This window comes from Barbus barbus, assembly GCF_936440315.1.
Source record: "Barbus barbus genome assembly, chromosome: 7".
Taxonomy (NCBI): domain Eukaryota; kingdom Metazoa; phylum Chordata; class Actinopteri; order Cypriniformes; family Cyprinidae; genus Barbus; species Barbus barbus.
Genome location: NC_136735.1, coordinates 4,550,219 through 4,570,534, shown reverse-complemented (window position 1 = coordinate 4,570,534; position 20,316 = coordinate 4,550,219). Strand labels below are relative to the sequence as shown.

Sequence of the window (20,316 nt, the reverse complement as noted above, 5' to 3'; positions counted from 1 at the left end):
GATATATTTTAAGATCAGTCAGTGCAAGTTTCTTTCAGTTGAAACAGCTCAGACTTAAATTTTAGTCTAGGATTAGGCTTTAGCCTTGTCTGTGAAACCGGGGGTATATAAAGTAGTATGTACTGTGCTGGTAATATTGTTTCATAGGATTATTTCCAAAATGCTTATAGATCATTGAGATTATTTAAGATGTGTGAAAAAAAAAAAAAAAAATATATATATATATATATATAAATGTTTTGGTAACACTTTACAATAAGGTCTCATTTGTTAACATTTGCTAACTACCATAAACTAACAATAAACAATGTGTTTGTGTGACATTTATTAATCTTTGTTAATGTTAGGTCTTAAAAATGTTCATGTTAGTTCACAGCACATTAACTAATGCTAACAGATAGAGCTTTACATTTTAATTAATACTGCATTGGTAAATTTTGAACTTAAAGCAGTCAGTAAAACAGACATGTTGATATTTATCAACCTGGAATTTTTTTCTGAAAACACCTGCAATAGATGAAAAAGAAGCAACTCAACAAAAGTCAAGGGTCAAGAGCCAACATTGATCTCCATGATGGTAACCTCAAACGAAACATTTTCAATAAGACATCGACATCTAAACCTCAGTTAATTCTAAATAAGAACTTAAGTAGACTTCTGACAGAAATAAACTCAATCTGTTTAGTAATAATTGAAGCTGGTAATGCTGTTTGTGGAACTGTTTAACACTAGAACTGTTTTTCAAATGTACATAACAGATTTTCAACAAAACATTCAAGTCTCCCAGTCATTTACTTTTACTAAAATTATGTAATTTACAATCCAATGTTGTTAAAAATTAATGAGATAAATCCAGATAAAATAAATTGAGCATTTTTTTTACCTATAAGCGCAGCGCGGTTCAAATTTACCCACTATATAATGCATGTATTTTCGCGCTGTCATTTTCTTGCCGCTTATGTTTTACCATTGTACATTCCTAGCCAATGCCTTTCACTCACTGATTTAGCGGTTATCAGTTCCATCAGAATAAAGTAAAAATGACTAAAAGGTGGCGATTTATGGAAGGTAGGTATTAGAAATACTAAATGTCATGAGTGATGGAGAGTCTGATGGTTAAGTTATGCGTCTTGGTCGGCTTAGCATCTGACGGCTCATCTGACAGTGATCCAGACATCATATTTAGATGTTTTAGCCTAACGTTGCTCATAATTGGTCAAACTTTGGTTTTATTATTTAATTTTTGTCTTGCCATATCATTTATTGTTCGCTACTGTGTTGCAATTTATTCTAGTCTGGCCGTTTCCTCAAGAAAAAAAAAATCAGATCTATGATGTAATGTAATGTTCATGACTCTAGACACTTCTTTGTGAAGACAGTGGCATAATACAATGAAATAATATGTTCTTAAGCCATATAAAAACAGTTGCCATGCATATGGGTAAAATTTACCCGCTGGCACTTTTAGGTATACAGCAACCTCTGGCGGTTCTAGTGTTAATCAGATCTTGAGAGATTTAATGTCTTATATCTTCAGTTCATCTAAGGCTGTGGCTGAAGGAAGTTGTAGTTTGTGTTCTTATTTGTCTTTCTTTCAGTGCTTGTTCACATCAGGTGTTTGAATTATTGAAAGAATGTTTCAGGAACATCAATTACATTGCAAAAATACCTTGAGTGAGTCAAAATGATCGATTTCTCTATTATGCCAAAAATCATTAGGATATTAAGTAAAGATCATGTTCCATGAAAATATTTAGTAATTTTCCTACCGTGAATATATAACCTGAATTTTGGAAATGTTGGGACATTTTTTAAAATTTGAATAAAATCTAAACTAAAAGACTTTAAAATCACATGAGCCAATATTTTATTCACAATAGAACATAGAGAACATTACAAATGTTTAAACTTATCAATTTTACACTTTTATATATATATAATGTATATATATAATTACAAGTGTTTTGCATGAAACAATAAAGAAGATTCATGAAAACTTAGCAAGAGATGACATTTAACTTTCTGTAATCAACACATTTTGGTTAGATGATTATGTAGCACATCCTTCTTTGAGAAGGCTATTCTCAAGATCAGAGATGCCGATGTATCGCTCCCTGTGTTCTTTAATTAGGCTTTCCTGTCTTGTAGGCCAGTATTCAATCCAGGTCTGCTCTCCCAAGATGTATTGCAAACTAAAAACAACAGAAAAGTGAAGACAAAACATAAACAAATACATAGACAAACTGTTTTTAAAATCATATGAAATATTCATTTTGGTTTTACATATTTTTGAAAAATATTTACACCACTTTTCAACAAATGTTTTTGTTTTCTTGCAATGAATAACCAGGTATTGGCCTTCAAAATAAATGTCCAACATATTTGTAAAACAGGAAAAAAAATAAGTATTGGTCAAAGCCGATAATTAAAAAAAAGAGATAAATCTGCCAAACTCTACTATAATTAAAAAAAAAGTATTCATCGTAGTGTTGTCAAAAGTACAGACCGAGATACCATTCAGAACTGAAAAAAAAACAAACAAAAAAACGCCCATTTCCCACTAATAGTCAATCACAGTCATATCTGTTGAGTGCATGAACGCTATAGCCAGTCAGCGCTGCTCAACGGTGCTGGAAATGGACGTTTTTAAAATTTTCATTACCGAATGGTATCGTGGTCGGTACTTTTGACAACACTAATTAATCATAAAATTTGTGTATTCGTCTGTATTATATGAACTGTACGTCTTTTAAAATCGCATCATTTAAATAACATAAAATAGAACTTTGCAAATGTTTCTACCACAAATATTGTCAAGTAATTCAGCCATGTACAACACTCTACAGACTTCAAATGCATAAACTTTAGGCAAATCCTGCTATCTTGAAGACACACAGTGGACACTTACCTTCCCCCGAGCTTTGGCAGGTCAACGGATTTGCCCATGATGAGGTACGACTTGCCTTTCGCTAATCCCAGAGGTTCTCTGCAATTGGGACGAGCCAAAAATTGTCTCACTTTCCCCTCAACTTCCTCATCAGTGCCTACAGGACGGAATAGCATTTAGGAAACAATTCCACTGCAGTGCAATTTAGCCCTCTGTAGAGCATTAATGGAGAAGGACAACTGCTTTTAACAGGAATCAGAAATATTTCAAGTGAATTTCATGATCAGCGGAGGGAATAATGAACCATACCTTCTTTTAGTACCTGATCCACCCTCATATCATAGATGTCAGAGTCTTTTTTCAAATCCATCCCCACCACTGTGACTTTATAAACTGTCAAGCATATTATATCATTAGCTACATGTAACTTTAAGGCTCAAGCCAATCATTTTTAATATTGCATTTGTACAAGGGTTAAAGGTTACCCAAAATTGTCATCATTTATTTCCTCATGATGTACTACACTTTTTTTCAGAGCAAAACAACAACCTTTGTGTGCTTGCAATTATTGTTGCTTAACAGACATAGCCTCTATGAAAAAGCAGTGTATAACACTTTTATATTGCATCCCAACAGGAACAAACAAGTGGAGCATTAAGATAGAACAAAATGAGTAAATAGTGAATCTTAATTTCTGGAAGTATGAGTCATGAACATGAATTAACACACAGAACTGAATGCATTTACCATAATCCATGCCAGCTTCACAGGCTTTAACGAAACGCTCATCCTCTTTGACATCGTTTTTCTTCTGGTAACTGCAGTTTTCTGTGTTCAGAAAAAATGATAATTTTCATACATGCAAATAAACACTTGTGATCACAGACAAATGTGTTTATATCTCCTCATTCACATTTCAGAATAAACTAAATCATAACTTCTCCAAGGCTTAAATCTGGCAATATAGATAATTTTAGTCCAACTTCTGCAGTCTGTTGAGCACATTACAAGCTGGATTGTTTAACTACTAAATTTAGGACAAATCTTGCGGCTAACATTATAAGTGGACTGCAAGGAACCAAATAAAAGTATGTATTTTGTAAACTATTATTTGTGGCTGATAATACCTTCTGCGCACTGGCACAGGTCTCCCTTACACAGTCTGTATATAGCGCCATCCTCCCTCTCAGGGTGGAAGAACTTTGTACAGCGTCTATCTGAAAATCACACACAAAATAGATATGAATCAACCAGACATGATTCATCAAATGCAAATTAATTCATTAAATTAATCTTAATTTCCACATTTTCTGGAATATATAAATTACTTTATTATCTCTTCTGAAGTGACTTACATAATGCAATTAATGGTAAGCACACAAATGTGCACAAAGCGCACACATTTGGATAAAGTTATGTGGCCCCAAGGTTATTTGTATAGTGTATTTCACACACACCACTACTTTCAGTTTCACTTTAAATTAACAAATTTAGGAAAGCTGTTTAAAATTCATGTTGTTTATAATAAATGGCACTATATTTTATGTTGGTTTAATACTTGTATTTGTCATTTCTGTTCAATATACATTAAAGGATGTGGTGTTATTGTGATGTGAAGGGAGCTAAAATGCATGTTTATATAGTTTGTAAATGTTTCATTTTACATTATTTCTGACTGTAATAAAATGTGACATCTTTTCTTTCTTTTTTCTTTCTTTTTTTTTTGACGTACAGTCATGTGGTACTTATATTTTCTCAAAATACAGCAATATTACAATATATGCTGAGAAAAATGTGTGTCCAAATTAAGATTATTTATTGAGTGGACTTTGAGCAGGATTGGAAACTCAATGTCATCAATGTTTGTTTAGTGTTTTTACAAAAAACTTGTGTTACCTAATATATGTATGTATGTACCTAATACATGATTTACAGTTTAATCAAACATAAATCTCTCTCTCTGTGTGTGTGTGTGTGTGTGTGTGTGTGCGTGCCTGCGTGTGCGCGCACATGCACCAATAGCTCACCTGGTGAGTAATATTCATATATTGTGACTGCAGCAGGTTGTAGCAGACCCACTTTATGCATCTTGTGCATTCTGAAGGCAATTCTTTCTTTCTCTGTACGCAAAACCTGATAAAACAGAAACCAAAGCAAATTTATAATTACATATCATATTGCACACTGGAAACTCAACATGTTAACATGTGCACAAACAACAAGTAATTGGTGGGGGTGGGGCATACGGCCATATGTCACATCTGTACTTTGTCTTATAATATTATACACTATTATAACACTTTAGACATTCTACTAACTATAAGTAACTTTGTAACTACATGTCAACTAATTCTCATTAATTTGCAACTACATGTCTACTAACTCTCAGTAGGTTAGGTTTAGGGTTAGTAGAATAAGTTGACATATACTTACAAAGTTTCTCATACTCAGTATGTTGTATGTTGTGGACCCATCAAAATAAAGTGTTAGAAGATATTAAGCAGACAATCTACTAATACTCTAATGACTGCTAGTTGGCATGTAGTTGCAAAGTTACTTACTGTTAGTAGAATGTCTAAAGTGGACTATCGAAATAAAGTGTTGCCATACTACTGTATGTGAAATATGATTATCCAACTTTTTCCTATGACCCATAATGCACATTATGGGAGTAACTTCCGTTTACACTGTAAACAATCAGCAAAAGGTTCGCTCTATGAATGCAATAAGCATTTTCAAAAACTGGATACAATGAGGTATTTTACTCACCCTTCAACCACTGATCATTAAAAGGAAATGTAAAAGTGTAAAAACATTAACAAATTACTTTCAACACACATTGAATAACTCCTAAAGATCCTCCTTCTATCCGCAGAAATATTAAGGATGTATTCAATATCATTATAGTAACTTATGTCATTATTCCGTAACTATTAAATTTTAGAACATCCATGTGAAATCAAACCTGGAAAGAGACATGAGGATTTGGGGAGAAAAATGAACGAATCTTAGTGCATTCCAGGGAATTATTCATGGTTTATATCATAAACTAAATCGGGAGAGCAGACCACAAATGCAAATCGGGAGGAGCTATTCTAAAGCTATTCTATAGATATCGATGTTATATCATGGCACATGAACGTAACATTATTCTCCTAACTTCAGCCCATTCAATCAAAATAATGGATAGGAATTATTTGTAACGCAATCCTCTGATTTGAAATTATTTCTTGCAGTCCTTTAGAGTGGAACTTCCCCAAACCGGAAGTGCTTCCCATAATTTAAAACGCATAGGCTCGTTAGGAAAAAGGTGGATAATATGCAGGCCACACTGTACACAAAGGTGAACACACAGTGACATGCAACCTTATGACTGTGCAGTAACTGAAAATTAATGAGCACTTTGTCAGCCAATCAGAATCAAGAATTCAACAATATTTTATAGAAATAAAGCAAAAGCACGTACTTTTCAGGCTGGCCATTGGCACAGAACAATAGTTTGCTGACATACCTTTTCTAAGTAGAGGATGAGGGATCCTCGCTCTGACAGCACTTTGTCCATCTCAAATTTCTGAATGTATCTCTCCCTCCCTGTGGATAACTGAGGGCAAGGAAACAAGAAATAAATGAATGCATGATATGATAAAAATGCTTTATGTCCTGCTTGTATGTATGTATGTATATGTGCATGCACAATCAAGTCACATTGAATTATATAGCATTTATTCAACAGAAATTGTTCCAAAGCAGCGTCGCATTAAACCAGACAACAGTGTCAAAATGTTGTAAAATTCATTAATCACAAGGCAAAATTTCAGCTCAGATAGGGTCATGAGTCAGCTGTGTTAATGCAGTTCAACTATGTCAAAATTGCAAAATTCATAAAAACGAGTTAAATTCAGCTGTAAGTACCTCTACAGAATACAACAGTGTTGTTATTTGTCTCAGGTCAGTTCGATGTTGATTCAGTTCAGTTCAATAATAGTGTCAGTGTTGCAGTTAGTGTCATTTCCCAGCCCAATTCAGGACAAATTCTGTTTTCGTCTGATCATGTCAGTGCAGGTACAGTAATATTACAGAATAGTTATTTTCTTATAAAGTTTGTTCGATGGACTCAACAGAACTTATCTGATCGTAACAGGCTGATGTAATTCTAAAGAGCTATGCTAGTGATAGCTGTTCAGATTAAAACCTCTAGCGATGCCAGAGTAAGGATGTTCTAGAATGGTGTAATTTAACTTAATAATTTAAAAATTATACAGATGTGAGGCATCACTTCATTAGTTTATTATCACAATACCTGTTCCAAATCTCTGCTATCCACAGTAAATCCAGTCGGTATGCCAATATCCAGAATAGTCATGGTGGCATCAGTTTTATCACTTTTGTAGCTGTGAAGATGGAGATCAAGAGCAGATTTTATTAACAAGTTTTGTAATTTTGCTCCATCTTCTCTGTCTCTGTTAAGGCTGTTTTCAAAGTAAAGCTTTTGGTGTGAACCTGAGTCTGTTTGACCTCAGAATTATTATATTGTATTAACACAGTGCTGTTCGTCTCTGAATAAACTATCTTTGTAATGCGAGTTGCATTCATGTCAGAACAGTGAAACTGGAGTCTCTGTCGGAGTCATTATGTAGTTATACTCATATAGACGCCCTATTCGACTTCTCCAGGCAAGTAGATGCGGCCGCCATCTTGGAAAGGTCCACTTGATGTCATTCACCATACTGTAGGCTCGCACAGAGCCGTTGGGTTCGCAGACCATCAGCTGTGCAGGATTGTGGCATCTTTCGAATATTCAGTGATTAGTATGGTGAATGACGTCAAGTTGACCGCTACAAATATTGCGCCATAGAAACAGTCGCTAATGAGGCATCTACGTATATATTTCTGTTTATGCTGGTAAGCAGGTAACTTGGGCTCCGACCAATTAATCAAACCAAGTGAGAAAACAGCCAAAATAAACACATGCTTATCAATTTTAAATCAAATTGCACTTGCCATAAGAATAAACGTATTAGAATATATGTGCACATACTAGAAATCCATAGTGAGCTTGTAAGTTTCAATGGCTCCTTCTTGATTTGCTAAAGAACAAAAAACATGGTAATAATTAAAATCAACAACCAACACAAAATGAAGGGTTTGGGAGGTTTTATTTGTTCTCAGTATATATGGAAAGTGCCACAGAAAGGGAAGAAACTCAGTCTTACGTTCATTGTCTTTCTCCATTTTAACAGTCAGATCAAAGAATGTACAGTCAGATTTCTTCTCAGCAGGTCTGGCGTAGTACAGCGTCAGAACCTGAAAAAAACATTAGATGTTTACACACTTTAATCTTGCTGTTGACTGTATAAACGCTCATGAACACTCACTGAGAGAATGGCTGTTCCAGTTCCTCTTGCAGTCACATTGAAGTCCTTGTTTATGTCCACCTGTCGAGTTAACACTGTTGAGTATCAGTCCATAGTATAATAGAGATACATAAAGATATTGTCCAAAGAAATGACATAGACAGTAAAAATGATGGACGATGAACAACTAAACTCTCATAACCCAACAAAAACATAACTGACATGAGCAGCAAAGAATTTGAATCTAGTGGATGTGCTGCTCCTCACCCTGTCTGACCGTGTAAGATGTGCGTTATCTTTTTTGATAGTCCATCTGACAGGATTGCTTCTTCCTTGCATGGACAGCTCCACATCCAGATTGAAGTTTTGTTGGTCCTTCACCTGTGTGCGATACTCTGCCACGGCCTGGAACACCATGATGGTCGACTAGAAAAGACAGAAAAGCATTGTTATTTTGTCCTGCAGTGTCAGTCAAAGTTTTAATCACAGTCGAATGATGAGGTGTTAGTGTACCTGTGTGGTGCCAGATCCTCCATAGTGAGACTGTTGTCTGGCGAGCCAGTGCACTGCCTCTCCTGCTGTATCAAAGTCTTTTGCCTTCACAAGCGCCAGAATAGCATAAGCTGTCGCCTCTAGTGAGTGATGATGCTGTCCAGAGACAGTCCAAAACCGACCGGCTGTTTAAAACACAAAACAGGAATAGAAACATTGTCTTGCTGTTCCCGCCGTACCTGTTCTATTACCATTTTAGACATTAACAAGCAACATCATTGTCACAAAACTTTTATTTTTCCATGATTTACACTCAGAGTGAGGACTGTTGCAAAGTGCATCTCTTGTTGATGACCTGATGGCTTTACTGACCTTCTCCTTGGGTGGAGTGTTTCATCAAGATGTCTTTATTGAGTTTGTTCTCATTGGCCAAAGCATAGGATGTCATCGCAACAGCATAAGGATTGGTCAGTTTTGGAAGTCGACCCTCCAAGAAAGAAACAGCCTTCTTGATACTTTCTTGCAAACTCTATAAAAGTGTGTGTTAAAGGTTAAAACCAAGATGAAGAGTGTAAAAATGCAACTGTTCATTCTTAATAGTTCTGGCAAACAGAGTGGTGGAAGAGGTGTACTTACACCAACTGATCCAGCACAGATCTCTCTGCCCTCTTGCATGGCAACCACGACAAAGGCTGTTAGAGAGGCTTCGGCATCTTTGCCCCGTACGTCACCCTGGAATAAGGGACAAATAAACCCTTTATTATTAAATCAGTAAAGCTTGCTTGCAAAAATATATATTTTGTCTAGGACTGCAGGACTATAAAATATTGTGAGACAGTGACAGACCATATAGGTAGCCTATTGCAAATCTTGCTTTTGTTCATAATTCATAAGATAAAAAAAAAATCCCTTGGTGTTCTCTCAAAAACTTTCAAGTTCCACTAAGAAACTTTGTGTTTGCTCATAGAATGTTTGTGTTCCCCCAAGAAACGTGTTTGTTCGCCAAGCATTTGTGTTCCCCTGAGAAACATTATGGTCACTCGCAAAACCTTTGCATCCCCCCGAGATTTTTTGGTTTTATTTTTATTTTTTCAGGGGAATGTAATAGGGATGTGCACAAATAGTTGAACATTCAAATATTCAATCTGTAATTATTATTTGAAAAATAAAAACACTATTCAGATTTTTAATGTGTTGCTTCGCTGGCCATAAATGCAGGTAATCAATCCCTGCGTCCCAATGTGCATACTGCCCTAAATAGTATTGAAAATTACTAATATCACATAGAATTTGGGATGGATAGTATGTACATTGGGACGCAGACACAGATAAATCCTAATCCTGATTTTTAAAAATAAAAGACAGTTATAACTAAATGCACTAGCTGGCGCTGTGGAGAGTGTTAAAAAGTTGATTGTATTTGATCACAGAATGTCATTGTGTGCCTCACGAAGTTTGGAATTACTTTTGATCAAATGAGTTATATTATCACTGAGAAATCACATGAAATCCAGCAGCCGACTGAGGTAAAAGAGCATCACTGCATTCACGACTGCAGGTAAGTTTGAAAGAGAGATCTGAGAACTTATCTGATAGTGAAATGATCTCGAGAGTCGAGACATATGCTTCTTTAAGTTTCCACGAGGGAGAGTGGCTTAACACAAAGCACTAAGAAAATGATAATTAATTGCATTTTAAACATTAATTGTAGGTCACAGTATTTACTTTTAATGTTGTTCTATACTGCTAGCTTCCATTCCCGTTCTCTTCTACAGGCGAGTTAAAATTCAGTCTGTCATAATGACATTCAACCTTACCACCATCTCTGCATGAACTACAGCTGTATCCTCTTTAAAGGAGCCATCTGGCAGTTGTTTGTGGAGAACCAGCCACTTGAGAGCACTACAGAGCACATGATCTTCTATAATAACAAAGTTATTGGCCATGGCGAAGACTTTGGCCACATATGCTGTCAACCTTTAACAGATAGAATAAAATGAATGAATGAATGAATGAATGAATGAATAATTTTCTACCAATAATCTCAAAAACAATAATAATAAATGATTACAGAGGACACTGGGAATGAAAATAAACTAAATTAAAATGATTGAAATTAAAATACCATGTGCTGCTTGGCCTGTCTATCCATGCAGCATAGGATCCATCTGATTTACGGTAGCCCAGCTGCCGTTGATAACCTTTATACAAAAATAAAAAATAAAATAAATATTTTTCAGTTGCTTATTATCTGTTTTTGATCTAAAGATTTCAAGAGGGCATCTAAATCACCTGTGCTGATATGGTTAATGGCTTCATTGCGGCGCTCAATGCCAACAGTGTCCCACTGATTGGTGCTGTCCAGATAATGAGTAGCAATGAGAGGTAGAGTCATGTAGATCATGTTCTGCTCTCCGCATCCTACGGGTTGGACAATAAGGCGACCCATGAAGTCTCCACTGATGGCCTGCTCGATTGTCTGACTGATCTCCTCACCTGGAGAGATAAAAGAGAGAATGAAGGCTGAGTATTCTGTTTTTAAATTATCTTTGTTAAAACGAGCTTCCATTTCTGCAACACTTTTATAATGTGATTGGTAGGTTTTAAACTGACGGCTCAATTCAGACTGTAAATAGCCTAGTGGATCTGGATATTCTGTAGGTGTAATGCATTTCTAGTGTGATCTGTAATAAAATCCATAACTTTTAATTTATTTTCATAACCTTATTCGCATGGTCGGAAAATCTAAATTTCGAAATTCTGTCATATTTCCAGATTTGATTTCAGTAGTGGACACACCCACGCTGTTGTTTGAGCTGGTTTGACTCGACACCAGAGTGCGGGAATCAGAATAGTCAGGTTGCCCTGAAGAAATATCAGACGCCATATTCTAAAAACGACATGCGATGAAAGGTATATTTTCTATTTTATTCAGAGTTTTTTCCTTATCAGCTGCTACACCGATACACAATGAGTGACATGGGATTCCTGTGAAGGTCGTTAAATGCAGCGCTTGTGAGAGAGCATAGGAGGAGTTTAGGTGGGGGGATCTGCCCTAGTTTCCCAGGAGGTCTCCCATACAGATACTGACCAGGCTCAATCCTGCTTAGCTTCAGTGGGCAACCAGTCTTAGGCTGCAGAGTGCTATGGCTGCCGACAATAAAATATGGAAATTGAAGAATTAATATTTTCTCATTTTATTTGTATTATCTTATTATATTAGTGGACAGAAGAAGTATGTTTTGGGCTAAATTAATTTCAATTATATTTAAGCCCCATGGCCTCGCGAGTCACGACTCATGATTCACAACTGGTTGCGATATATGGGAGGACTCTTTTTTCTTCCGATCACTCTTGAGAAACTTAAATATAAAGTACAGAAGGACAAATATCCAAACTTTTTCAGACTACTGTAACTTGCACTCACACTGCCCATTGGTCTGGCTACATCAGAAATAAGTTTCTCAGTTATGAGGAAAATAAGACACTGCTCTGATCTTCAGTGGCACAGGACAGATTCTCAAATATTTCTCTACTGCACATAGAGAACGATTTGACAGAAAATTTCTCAGAAGAGATAGTGAAAGAAAGATATTGTTATCTACATAATTCGGAAAAAGAGGCAGCTTTTCTGCATTAGCAATGTCTTTTTTTCACTCTTTTTAAAGCAGTCATCGAGAATATGTATGAAACATAGAACATATAAAAAAAATGCTTGTGGCTCAACCGCCAGTGGGTTTACACATACAGAGGTAAGGATGCAACAATTTTGTTGTGAACATGGAAAAATAGACAGTATGATTGTAGATAGGCTAAACCCCTAAAAAAAAATCAATCTTTCACTGAAAACATCCTTTTTCTTACCAGTAATCGATATGTACGTATTAGCAGGTGTGTCTGGAACCCGATCAGCTAGTATGTCAGTTTTAAGAAGTATAGTTTTTTCTCCTGTTCCATTTGGGATGAGAAATAGAGAAGAACAGAAAGATGGAGAAAGAGTCATAAATCATGTGCTCATTACAATTTGTACACATTTGGTGAGTACTGAGCAAGAAAAGGCCAGGAGTTGTAATATTATTCATAAATGTTTTTGTGTTAACTGGCCTAAGGTAAAGTCACATTAATTCACTGTTTTTTGTGACTGAATGCAAGTTTCTGGTCCACAGTAAATCTCACCATTCTTAGCAGGATTGAGCTCCATTTTTTCTCTTTGTAATGGAACCAGCACACCCTCAGACTGAAAGAGAAAGAGAGTGTTAACTACCTCTGATGATCTAGGTTATCTAGTCAAAATGACAAAGATCTACTGATAATAGGAATGACCAAATAAAATGAAAAGTGACAGAATTTCCCATCAGACGTACCACCACCTTCAGCGGCTTTCTCACTCCATCAGTGTGGACAGAATCATATGCTGAAACTTTCACCTCAATCATGTGATTTCCCAGCGTCATGGGAATAATCACATATGGAACGGCTGTGCTGGAGTCTTTGTCAACGGTTACTATCGCTCTGTATTTGCCTTTCTTACTGGCAGCGCTGCAAACATCTTCTGTCTCCATGAACTCCACACGTACCTGGTGAAAACAGGAGAATGAGACTCAAATCACTTAAATACATTATCTAGACAAAACTTCCTCCAAATTAAATTAATATGAAATGTGTGATGATAGGAAATATTCCTCCTTTAGCACAAACACTACACTTTCCTTCAGATTGAGTCATGAGCAGCCCAAGGACTAATTTGACTAAAGCAGAAATGTTTACTACAACACATATAGCTATAGTGTACATATAAACTGAATTAATTTTTAATATTAAATCTAATCTACCTTCTGCTTCTTTGGGGTGTAGTTGTGAATAATGGCCTTGATTTCCAGTTGTTCACCGCGCACAGCTGAGTAAGGCATCTTGAGGTCAATGAAAAGGTGTTTAAAAACAACCATCTCCTCAGGTTCTGCTACACAGATGCCTTTGAGGAGGAACACAGACACACAGAAGGTCTTAAAGTAGCAGCTCCTGGATGCTAATGTCGTTTTTCAGAGCATGTATTCTGGGTTTGCAGCTTCACTTTACCAAGTGTTGGTGACAGACTGACAGCCAAGATCTGCCAGGTAGTGATAGAGTCTTTCAGGTAGATCACCTTTTCTATGGCTGGTGTTGGACTGGAATATGAGATATACAGTATATGAGAAATTACACATATGGAATATGAGAAATTACAGAGTAAATTAAAGAGTTCTTGTTTATGAGCCTAATGAAGCACCATAAGCTGGGCGGCCAGGAGCATTTATGTGTTACCAGGATAAGATGCCGATGTTGTTGTTTTTTTGTTTTGTTTTTTTTAAATAAGCACATTAAATACTGTTGCATATCACTAATGCTTTCCTATTAACATTTATGAATTACATTAGTGGATGTTATTTCATGTTGTTGAGCTAAAAACACATTCTAGAGTGAGCCAGTACATAAAATGCATAAAGCAAAATATAAATAAAAGAAAAGAAATAGGAAGACAGTGCATAGCCTACTCTTTTTCGGAGGAAGTCATGAACTTGTCAGCTGAGATCATGAGATGTTTTAAGATTTATCTAAAGGTCTCCTACTCACCAATTGTCACATAGATCAATCTCCTCCCAAAGCCAACTCTCAGGGAACTGCGTACGTGACACGATCTCTTCAGAGTCTGTATAATAGTCATCATCGTCATCACCTGTTTTATCAGATCAAGAGGGGAAAAAAAAGGGAAAAACACATCAGATAACCTAATCAAATAAGTGTTATCATTATTCTCTCTGGTGACTATCCACTTTCACTATTATCCATAATTACTACTTTCCAAACTACCCAAGACTCAAAATACCATTGTCAATCACTGCCCCCAGATCCGTGTTCAAGTGAGAATCGGATGGTCCATTTTCTATTTATTCCATGCATTGATTGCTTCCCAAAAGCACTGCACAAGCTATCGGTGCCATCAGTTCATATACTTACTGCGAGCCAGAGCCATCTCCTCATCTTCATCCTTCGTGTCTTTGTGGGTTTTCATCTGGTTGCAGCAGTGCAGGAAGGCATCGACACAGTCTTTTCCGTCAGCGATGTACCTGGCTCTTCGTTCACACGTGTAGCCGAGTTTATTTTCCCTCATCCCATCAACACAGCACGGTTTCAGTTCACTGGAGTATTTTCCAGCTGAGAAGACAATGTTAGTGTAGAACAATGAGGGGAGTATAAGAACTACAGAGATCCCCAAAACATGGAAACGTGTTTGAGAACTGAAGTGACCTAAATGAAAAGGGCTTTGGGTTCCAGATATACTTGAGGCAAAATCAAAGAAACAAACTGGTGTTTGTTCAATCGAAACAGCTTGCCAAAACAAAATTTATTTAATCTTTCTGGCTGGTAAACGCCTTCAAACTACCATTGGTCTGTGACAATTGTAGGTATCTGTGGCTCTGCCTTTTTAGGCATGAAAATCTTCTCTGGATCATTTTGTCTCTTTAGTCTATCGAGGTCAGACATGAGAAAAAAAAATACTAATTGAATGTTACACGGCTTTAATACTGTAAAGCTGTTTGCATTAAAGCAGTGTATTGTGTAAAGTGCAACATGAACAACCATGACATGTCTTGTCTAGAGTGCTGAGCTGGTCAAACATGCACATCACTATAATCACATGCTTTATTAACTGCTGTTTTCTGACCACTGTCATTAATTGTGCTATTCTGTTTTTGGGAGGAAAGCATACAGCATATATGTACATTTACATTTTTATTACTCCTAAGCAAAGGACAAAAAAAAGTATATAAGGGATTTAAGAAAATGCCCAGAATATAATTTCTGATTTGAATTGTAAGAGCAAAATCTGAGTAAAATGTAGCTTCTCACCCAGTGTACTAGTGATCTTCAGGAGACTCTCAGCTCTTCGTTTTCTCTTTGCAGGTTTGGGACACTCAAGAACTAGAGGACAATTCATTTGAATCAATTATGTTATTGTAAAAAAAATACTTTGGTGATGTTAAAGAATTTGAAAGCAACAAGATCTATTTAGTAAACTTAATCCAAGTATATTCCAAAACCACGGAACTAAGACATGGGGAGACAAATAACAGAAAAGTAACAGTGCAACATTAAAAATCTGACCAAAGACAAAAGGAACAATCGGACAAAGTACATGTGAGAAAAAAAAAAAACACTTGCTACACATATAATGCCTCAGATTTAGAACCAAAATTATACAGTTAGTAGGATTTTAAATGCCTTAGTTGAAGGACAGCTTAGTAACCCTTGGAAATCTCTTTGTTGAGTGAATAAAACTTTAGAATAAGACAATAATAGTAATAATACTTGTTCTGGTGTTGGTTCCTCCTGCAGTGTTGGACTGAAACATCAGACCTGCATCAGTGAAAACCCCCATACTGTCCCTTCCTCCTCCTGCTGTACAGCCGGTGTCATGCTGCTCTATGGCATCCCAGATCTAGAGGTGCAAAAAAGACACCAGTTATGTATGTTTTAGGCCAAAAACATCATGTTGCACTGTGAAGTTTGAAGAATCTCCTTCACCTGAGTCTGGGTAAGTCTGTTCTTGTTAAGGACATGCACAGCCTTGTCAACCACCACCAGACCAACTTTAGCGCCAGGATCTCCAGTTATCTGCAGCTTGACCTCATCTCCTGTGCCATAGGTATTCATCTTGCCCTTCACCTTAATCTGGAGCTGTAGTTAAAACAAGAGAGGGTGTGTCAAAAAACAGGCCTAGTTGGCACATCAGCTACTTAGCTACTGATGGTTGACGAACCTTTCCCATGCATGTGTCTTTCACGTCAACCCAGACTGAATCAGACACCACCTCAGACGAGCCCACATGATAATAAGCCACAAAGCGGAAGGATGGCACCATGTCTTTGGTTACAGGCACAGGTAGAGTCACTAGAGATTGTCCTCTTCGCTTAAACCTGTCTACTTTTACAATCTGGCCTTTACTCAAGATCTGAAAAGGAAGCAGATGAGTAGAATATATATTTAGCAACTTTGTTTGGTTTCAAACACAAGCTGTGGTAGTAATCAAATAAAGATGTAATTATTTGATGCATTTGTTGTGCAGATGAATAAGAAATAACCATTATCTTTACCATGTATGTGTAGTCTTGATCTTTGACTCCTGGACTTTGTCCAGTGTTCAGATTGACCTTTATTGAATCATCTATCTGAAGCTCAGCCGCATCAATGCCGATGTGCAGGTAGTTTTTGGAGCCGTCTTTGGGAATATAGGCCTGAGCCGTCATCTGCTTCACTGCCTGCTGTTCATCTCTTAATTGTGGATCTTTGGTCTTTGCCTGGAAAAAAAAGCATGCTGATCCACACAGACAACAAATAAACGTAAATAAACCGCTTGTTGCACACCTAGGCAGGTCTTACAGTGATCTCTAGTGTAGAAGATCCTCCCGGAGTGTTGACTGTGACCTTCGCAATGCCATTGTCTCTTGTCTGACCTTTGACAGCCCCCTGACTGGCCACCACTTCCACTTCCACATTTACAGCAGGCGTCTGGTCAGGATTTGTTACATAGACCTTTTATAGAACCCAGACCAAAACAAGAGTGATGTCTGTTAATAAATTGATGAAATTGTTCCTCAGTTCCTATAAACCTTCAGGTTCTCAACTATCAATGTTTTATACCGAGACGTCGAAGGGCATTCCAGGTTTGAAGAAGTGTGCTGTTTTTTTGAAGTGGATGGTGTACGGTGACGTCACAATCTGAATGCCTCTCCTTTCTGCTTCCACCATTTCACTGCCTGAAACACACAAACAATGAGCTTCTCACATACAATCACACACATGCATGTAAACATGTGCATACAGATGTACAGTATCTGTTGAGTCTTACCACTTTCTGTTAAAACACTGACAGAAACATAGATTGATCGACCAACCAGCTGGTTAATGTCGGGAAAGGTTTTAGTGATCATCTGATTGGTCAGTTTTGCAGTACCCTCTCCTGTCATGATCTATTCATATATGATAAAGACAGCAACATCAGTCTACAAGACACAGTAAAAAGCTGTTTAACTTCTGGTTAAAATGTCCTCTAGGTGAGGAGAAATGATATTGATCCCATTTGGCAAGATGTTTAATGTCTCTCACCTGAACTTTTTGCAGAGATGAAGGAATACTTATTTTCTTCTCACCGTCCATCACACCAAACACCACAAACGCATTTCCATCCACCTTCTGTCCAAACAGGTAGCTATGAAAGCACATTCAATTTCAGTTGTAAAAACTTAATGCTAGTAAACATTTACTTCAGTTAGTGTAAACTAATGATGTCTGGTTGATTCTTGAGAACCATACATTTATTTTAAATCAGAGCATTGCCACCGTATATTAATTTTCAATACAATAAAGCTTAACATATTTTGTCTTACTTGGCTTCAATGTCGACTGTCAGACTCTCATCACCCACATAGAAGAATGACTTACTGGGCTTTAATTTCACTTCAAACGTTGGAAGCACTGAAACCAAACCAGACACACAAATAAATAAACAAACACATTCTTTGACTTATCAAATCCTGTCACAACAAGAGTTTGTTGACACATATCTTACCATATTCTTTGACCTCAAAGTCTGCAGTAAACGTCTTCTGAGGAGTGTTTGAGAACAGTGTGACCACCTTCCAGATCCCAGGACTGAAACAAAGAGAACACATACAGAATCATGAAGATTGCATTACATTTAAAGAGGTGATAAATACCATAAACAGGGTTTTGCTGCTGTTTATTGATAAATGATTAGATATTGTCCCGAAGCAGACACCATATACAAAAACAAATTAAAAAAAAATCTCAGGTTGAATAGCTTCAGTTCTGACATTGTTTTACACACCTGGCAACCTCAGGAATGACATATTTTCCAGACTTCATTCCTTTGATTGGAAATATCTTCTCTGATGAAACTGTGATGCCTTGAGGATTCTTCAGAAACACAGAAATCAAGCTTTAACACCTTGACCGCTAATATCGGCAGTGCAATTGTGCTCATACAGATAAAATGTCATTAATGTGTGTGTGTGTGTGTGTGTGTATGACTTGATATGGTTTACCTTGATTTCCACTGTGATTCCAGACTGACTGAGTGGCTTCAAGTTGGGCGTCAAAGAGAAAATCCTGTACTGAACTGCAAAAGAGGTTAAAGCAGACACTGGAATACTTTGTTTGAAAGTTTAATGTATTATTATTACCATTTTAGTTCACAATAACTAGGCTAGTAGCTAGAACAGTCTAATTGTGCATATCTTGTATTTCAACATATGATGCACTTTTTGAAAACTTATAGCTTCAGATTATTTGACACACAGTGTAATTCATAGTCACAAAGACCTTCTTTGTCCAAAACATTGGACAATTCCATTTCGTGGAACCACCCAGAGGCCACTGACACTCCAGATGTGCCAAATTTTAATTGCTAGTATATTGCGCACATGTACCATGGATGTCAATGAGCAATGTCATTAAGTGGTTTAACAGCTCACGCGCAAAATATGTGCAAGTGGCTGTGTGACGGTGACGGGGCTGGATCTTTCGTGAAAATAATTCACTAACATACAAATTTTGCATTTAATGTGATTCAAACTTTAAAAGTACATTAAAACAGAAACAATACAAAGTTCTTTTGTACTGAAAATACACACAAGATTTTTGATGCCATGCTGATGCAACATTAATGCACTCTATATTTGTGTGTGTATATATATTTATTTATTTATCACTTAACTGTACCTGTGCTAGCAGGGGTGTAGATGGGCTTGTCTGTTTGTACAAATATATATCCAGACTGGAATGAGAGCATGACCACTTTCTCCAGAGTGACAGATGGAAACTGAGCTTGTAGATACACATACTGCTTCTCCAGAGGATCAACAGAGAAGAAATTCTGATCATCAGGGATCTAAATGACAGAAAATTAAATTAGAATAAATAGCCAAATTAGAATAAATTAAAAGGCATTTTACAAATTAAATTGTTTAATTGTACATGATGCATCACATATATGCCTACACAAGCATAACATTGTTTCAAAGTTGTGTCACCTTTATATCTGAAAGGATTTGGAAGTTGCTGTCTCCACTCAGTCTCACTGATTTAGACAATATCTCTATGTCTTTTTTGGGGTGGTTCCTTATTATGATCTTCACGTCAATAGCTGCTCCAGAGTAATCCTGAGCCTCCAAAAACACATTCTCTGAGGAACCCACCCTCAGCAAATTAGGAGCTGAGAGAACATATCTGAGGAGATCAAATCAGAGCGTTTGAGAACAGATCTATTTGTGACTCCATGAACAAACAGTGTGTTTGATACTCACAGCGGGTCACATAGTGTGAGGAGCGGTGAGGAGAGAAGAACAACAGTCAGTAACAGCAGCTTCATGTCCATCCTGTCTGTCTGTGTGTCTCTTCCTGTGAGCATCAGTGGACCTGCAGCAGCTCAGATTTATACCCCTCTCCACGACCCTCAGAGTCCAACCTGCTCTCTCTCTTTGACACTCCTCTTCCCATCATGGCGATTAGGCAACACGTTTGGAA

The 20,316-nt window shown here is 36.9% G+C and overlaps 1 protein-coding gene across 1 annotated transcript; it reads right to left on the bottom strand.

The window, feature by feature from the left end:
- Nucleotides 1-1,850: 1,850 nt before the first annotated feature.
- On the bottom strand, nt 1,851-20,251 carry LOC306872964 (complement C3-like). The gene is made up of 41 exons (XM_079421936.1): nt 20,097-20,251; nt 19,824-20,019; nt 19,513-19,681; nt 18,837-18,910; nt 18,620-18,708; nt 18,341-18,423; nt 18,159-18,246; nt 17,878-17,980; nt 17,621-17,741; nt 17,413-17,528; nt 17,152-17,304; nt 16,866-17,069; nt 16,532-16,723; nt 16,297-16,449; nt 16,081-16,210; nt 15,622-15,693; nt 14,728-14,925; nt 14,344-14,446; nt 13,810-13,898; nt 13,566-13,705; nt 13,098-13,310; nt 12,910-12,970; nt 12,598-12,681; nt 11,026-11,229; nt 10,859-10,934; nt 10,551-10,710; nt 9,370-9,465; nt 9,106-9,262; nt 8,755-8,918; nt 8,509-8,667; nt 8,263-8,322; nt 8,101-8,191; nt 7,926-7,974; nt 7,188-7,278; nt 6,399-6,488; nt 4,915-5,020; nt 4,015-4,104; nt 3,635-3,715; nt 3,197-3,280; nt 2,909-3,044; nt 1,851-2,192 (listed from the first exon to the last, which is right to left on the bottom strand). The coding sequence occupies exons 1-41, from the start codon at nt 20,198-20,200 to the stop codon at nt 2,051-2,053; spliced, it is 4,971 nt and encodes a 1,656-aa protein (XP_079278062.1). The 5' UTR covers nt 20,201-20,251; the 3' UTR covers nt 1,851-2,050.
- Nucleotides 20,252-20,316: the final 65 nt, after the last annotated feature.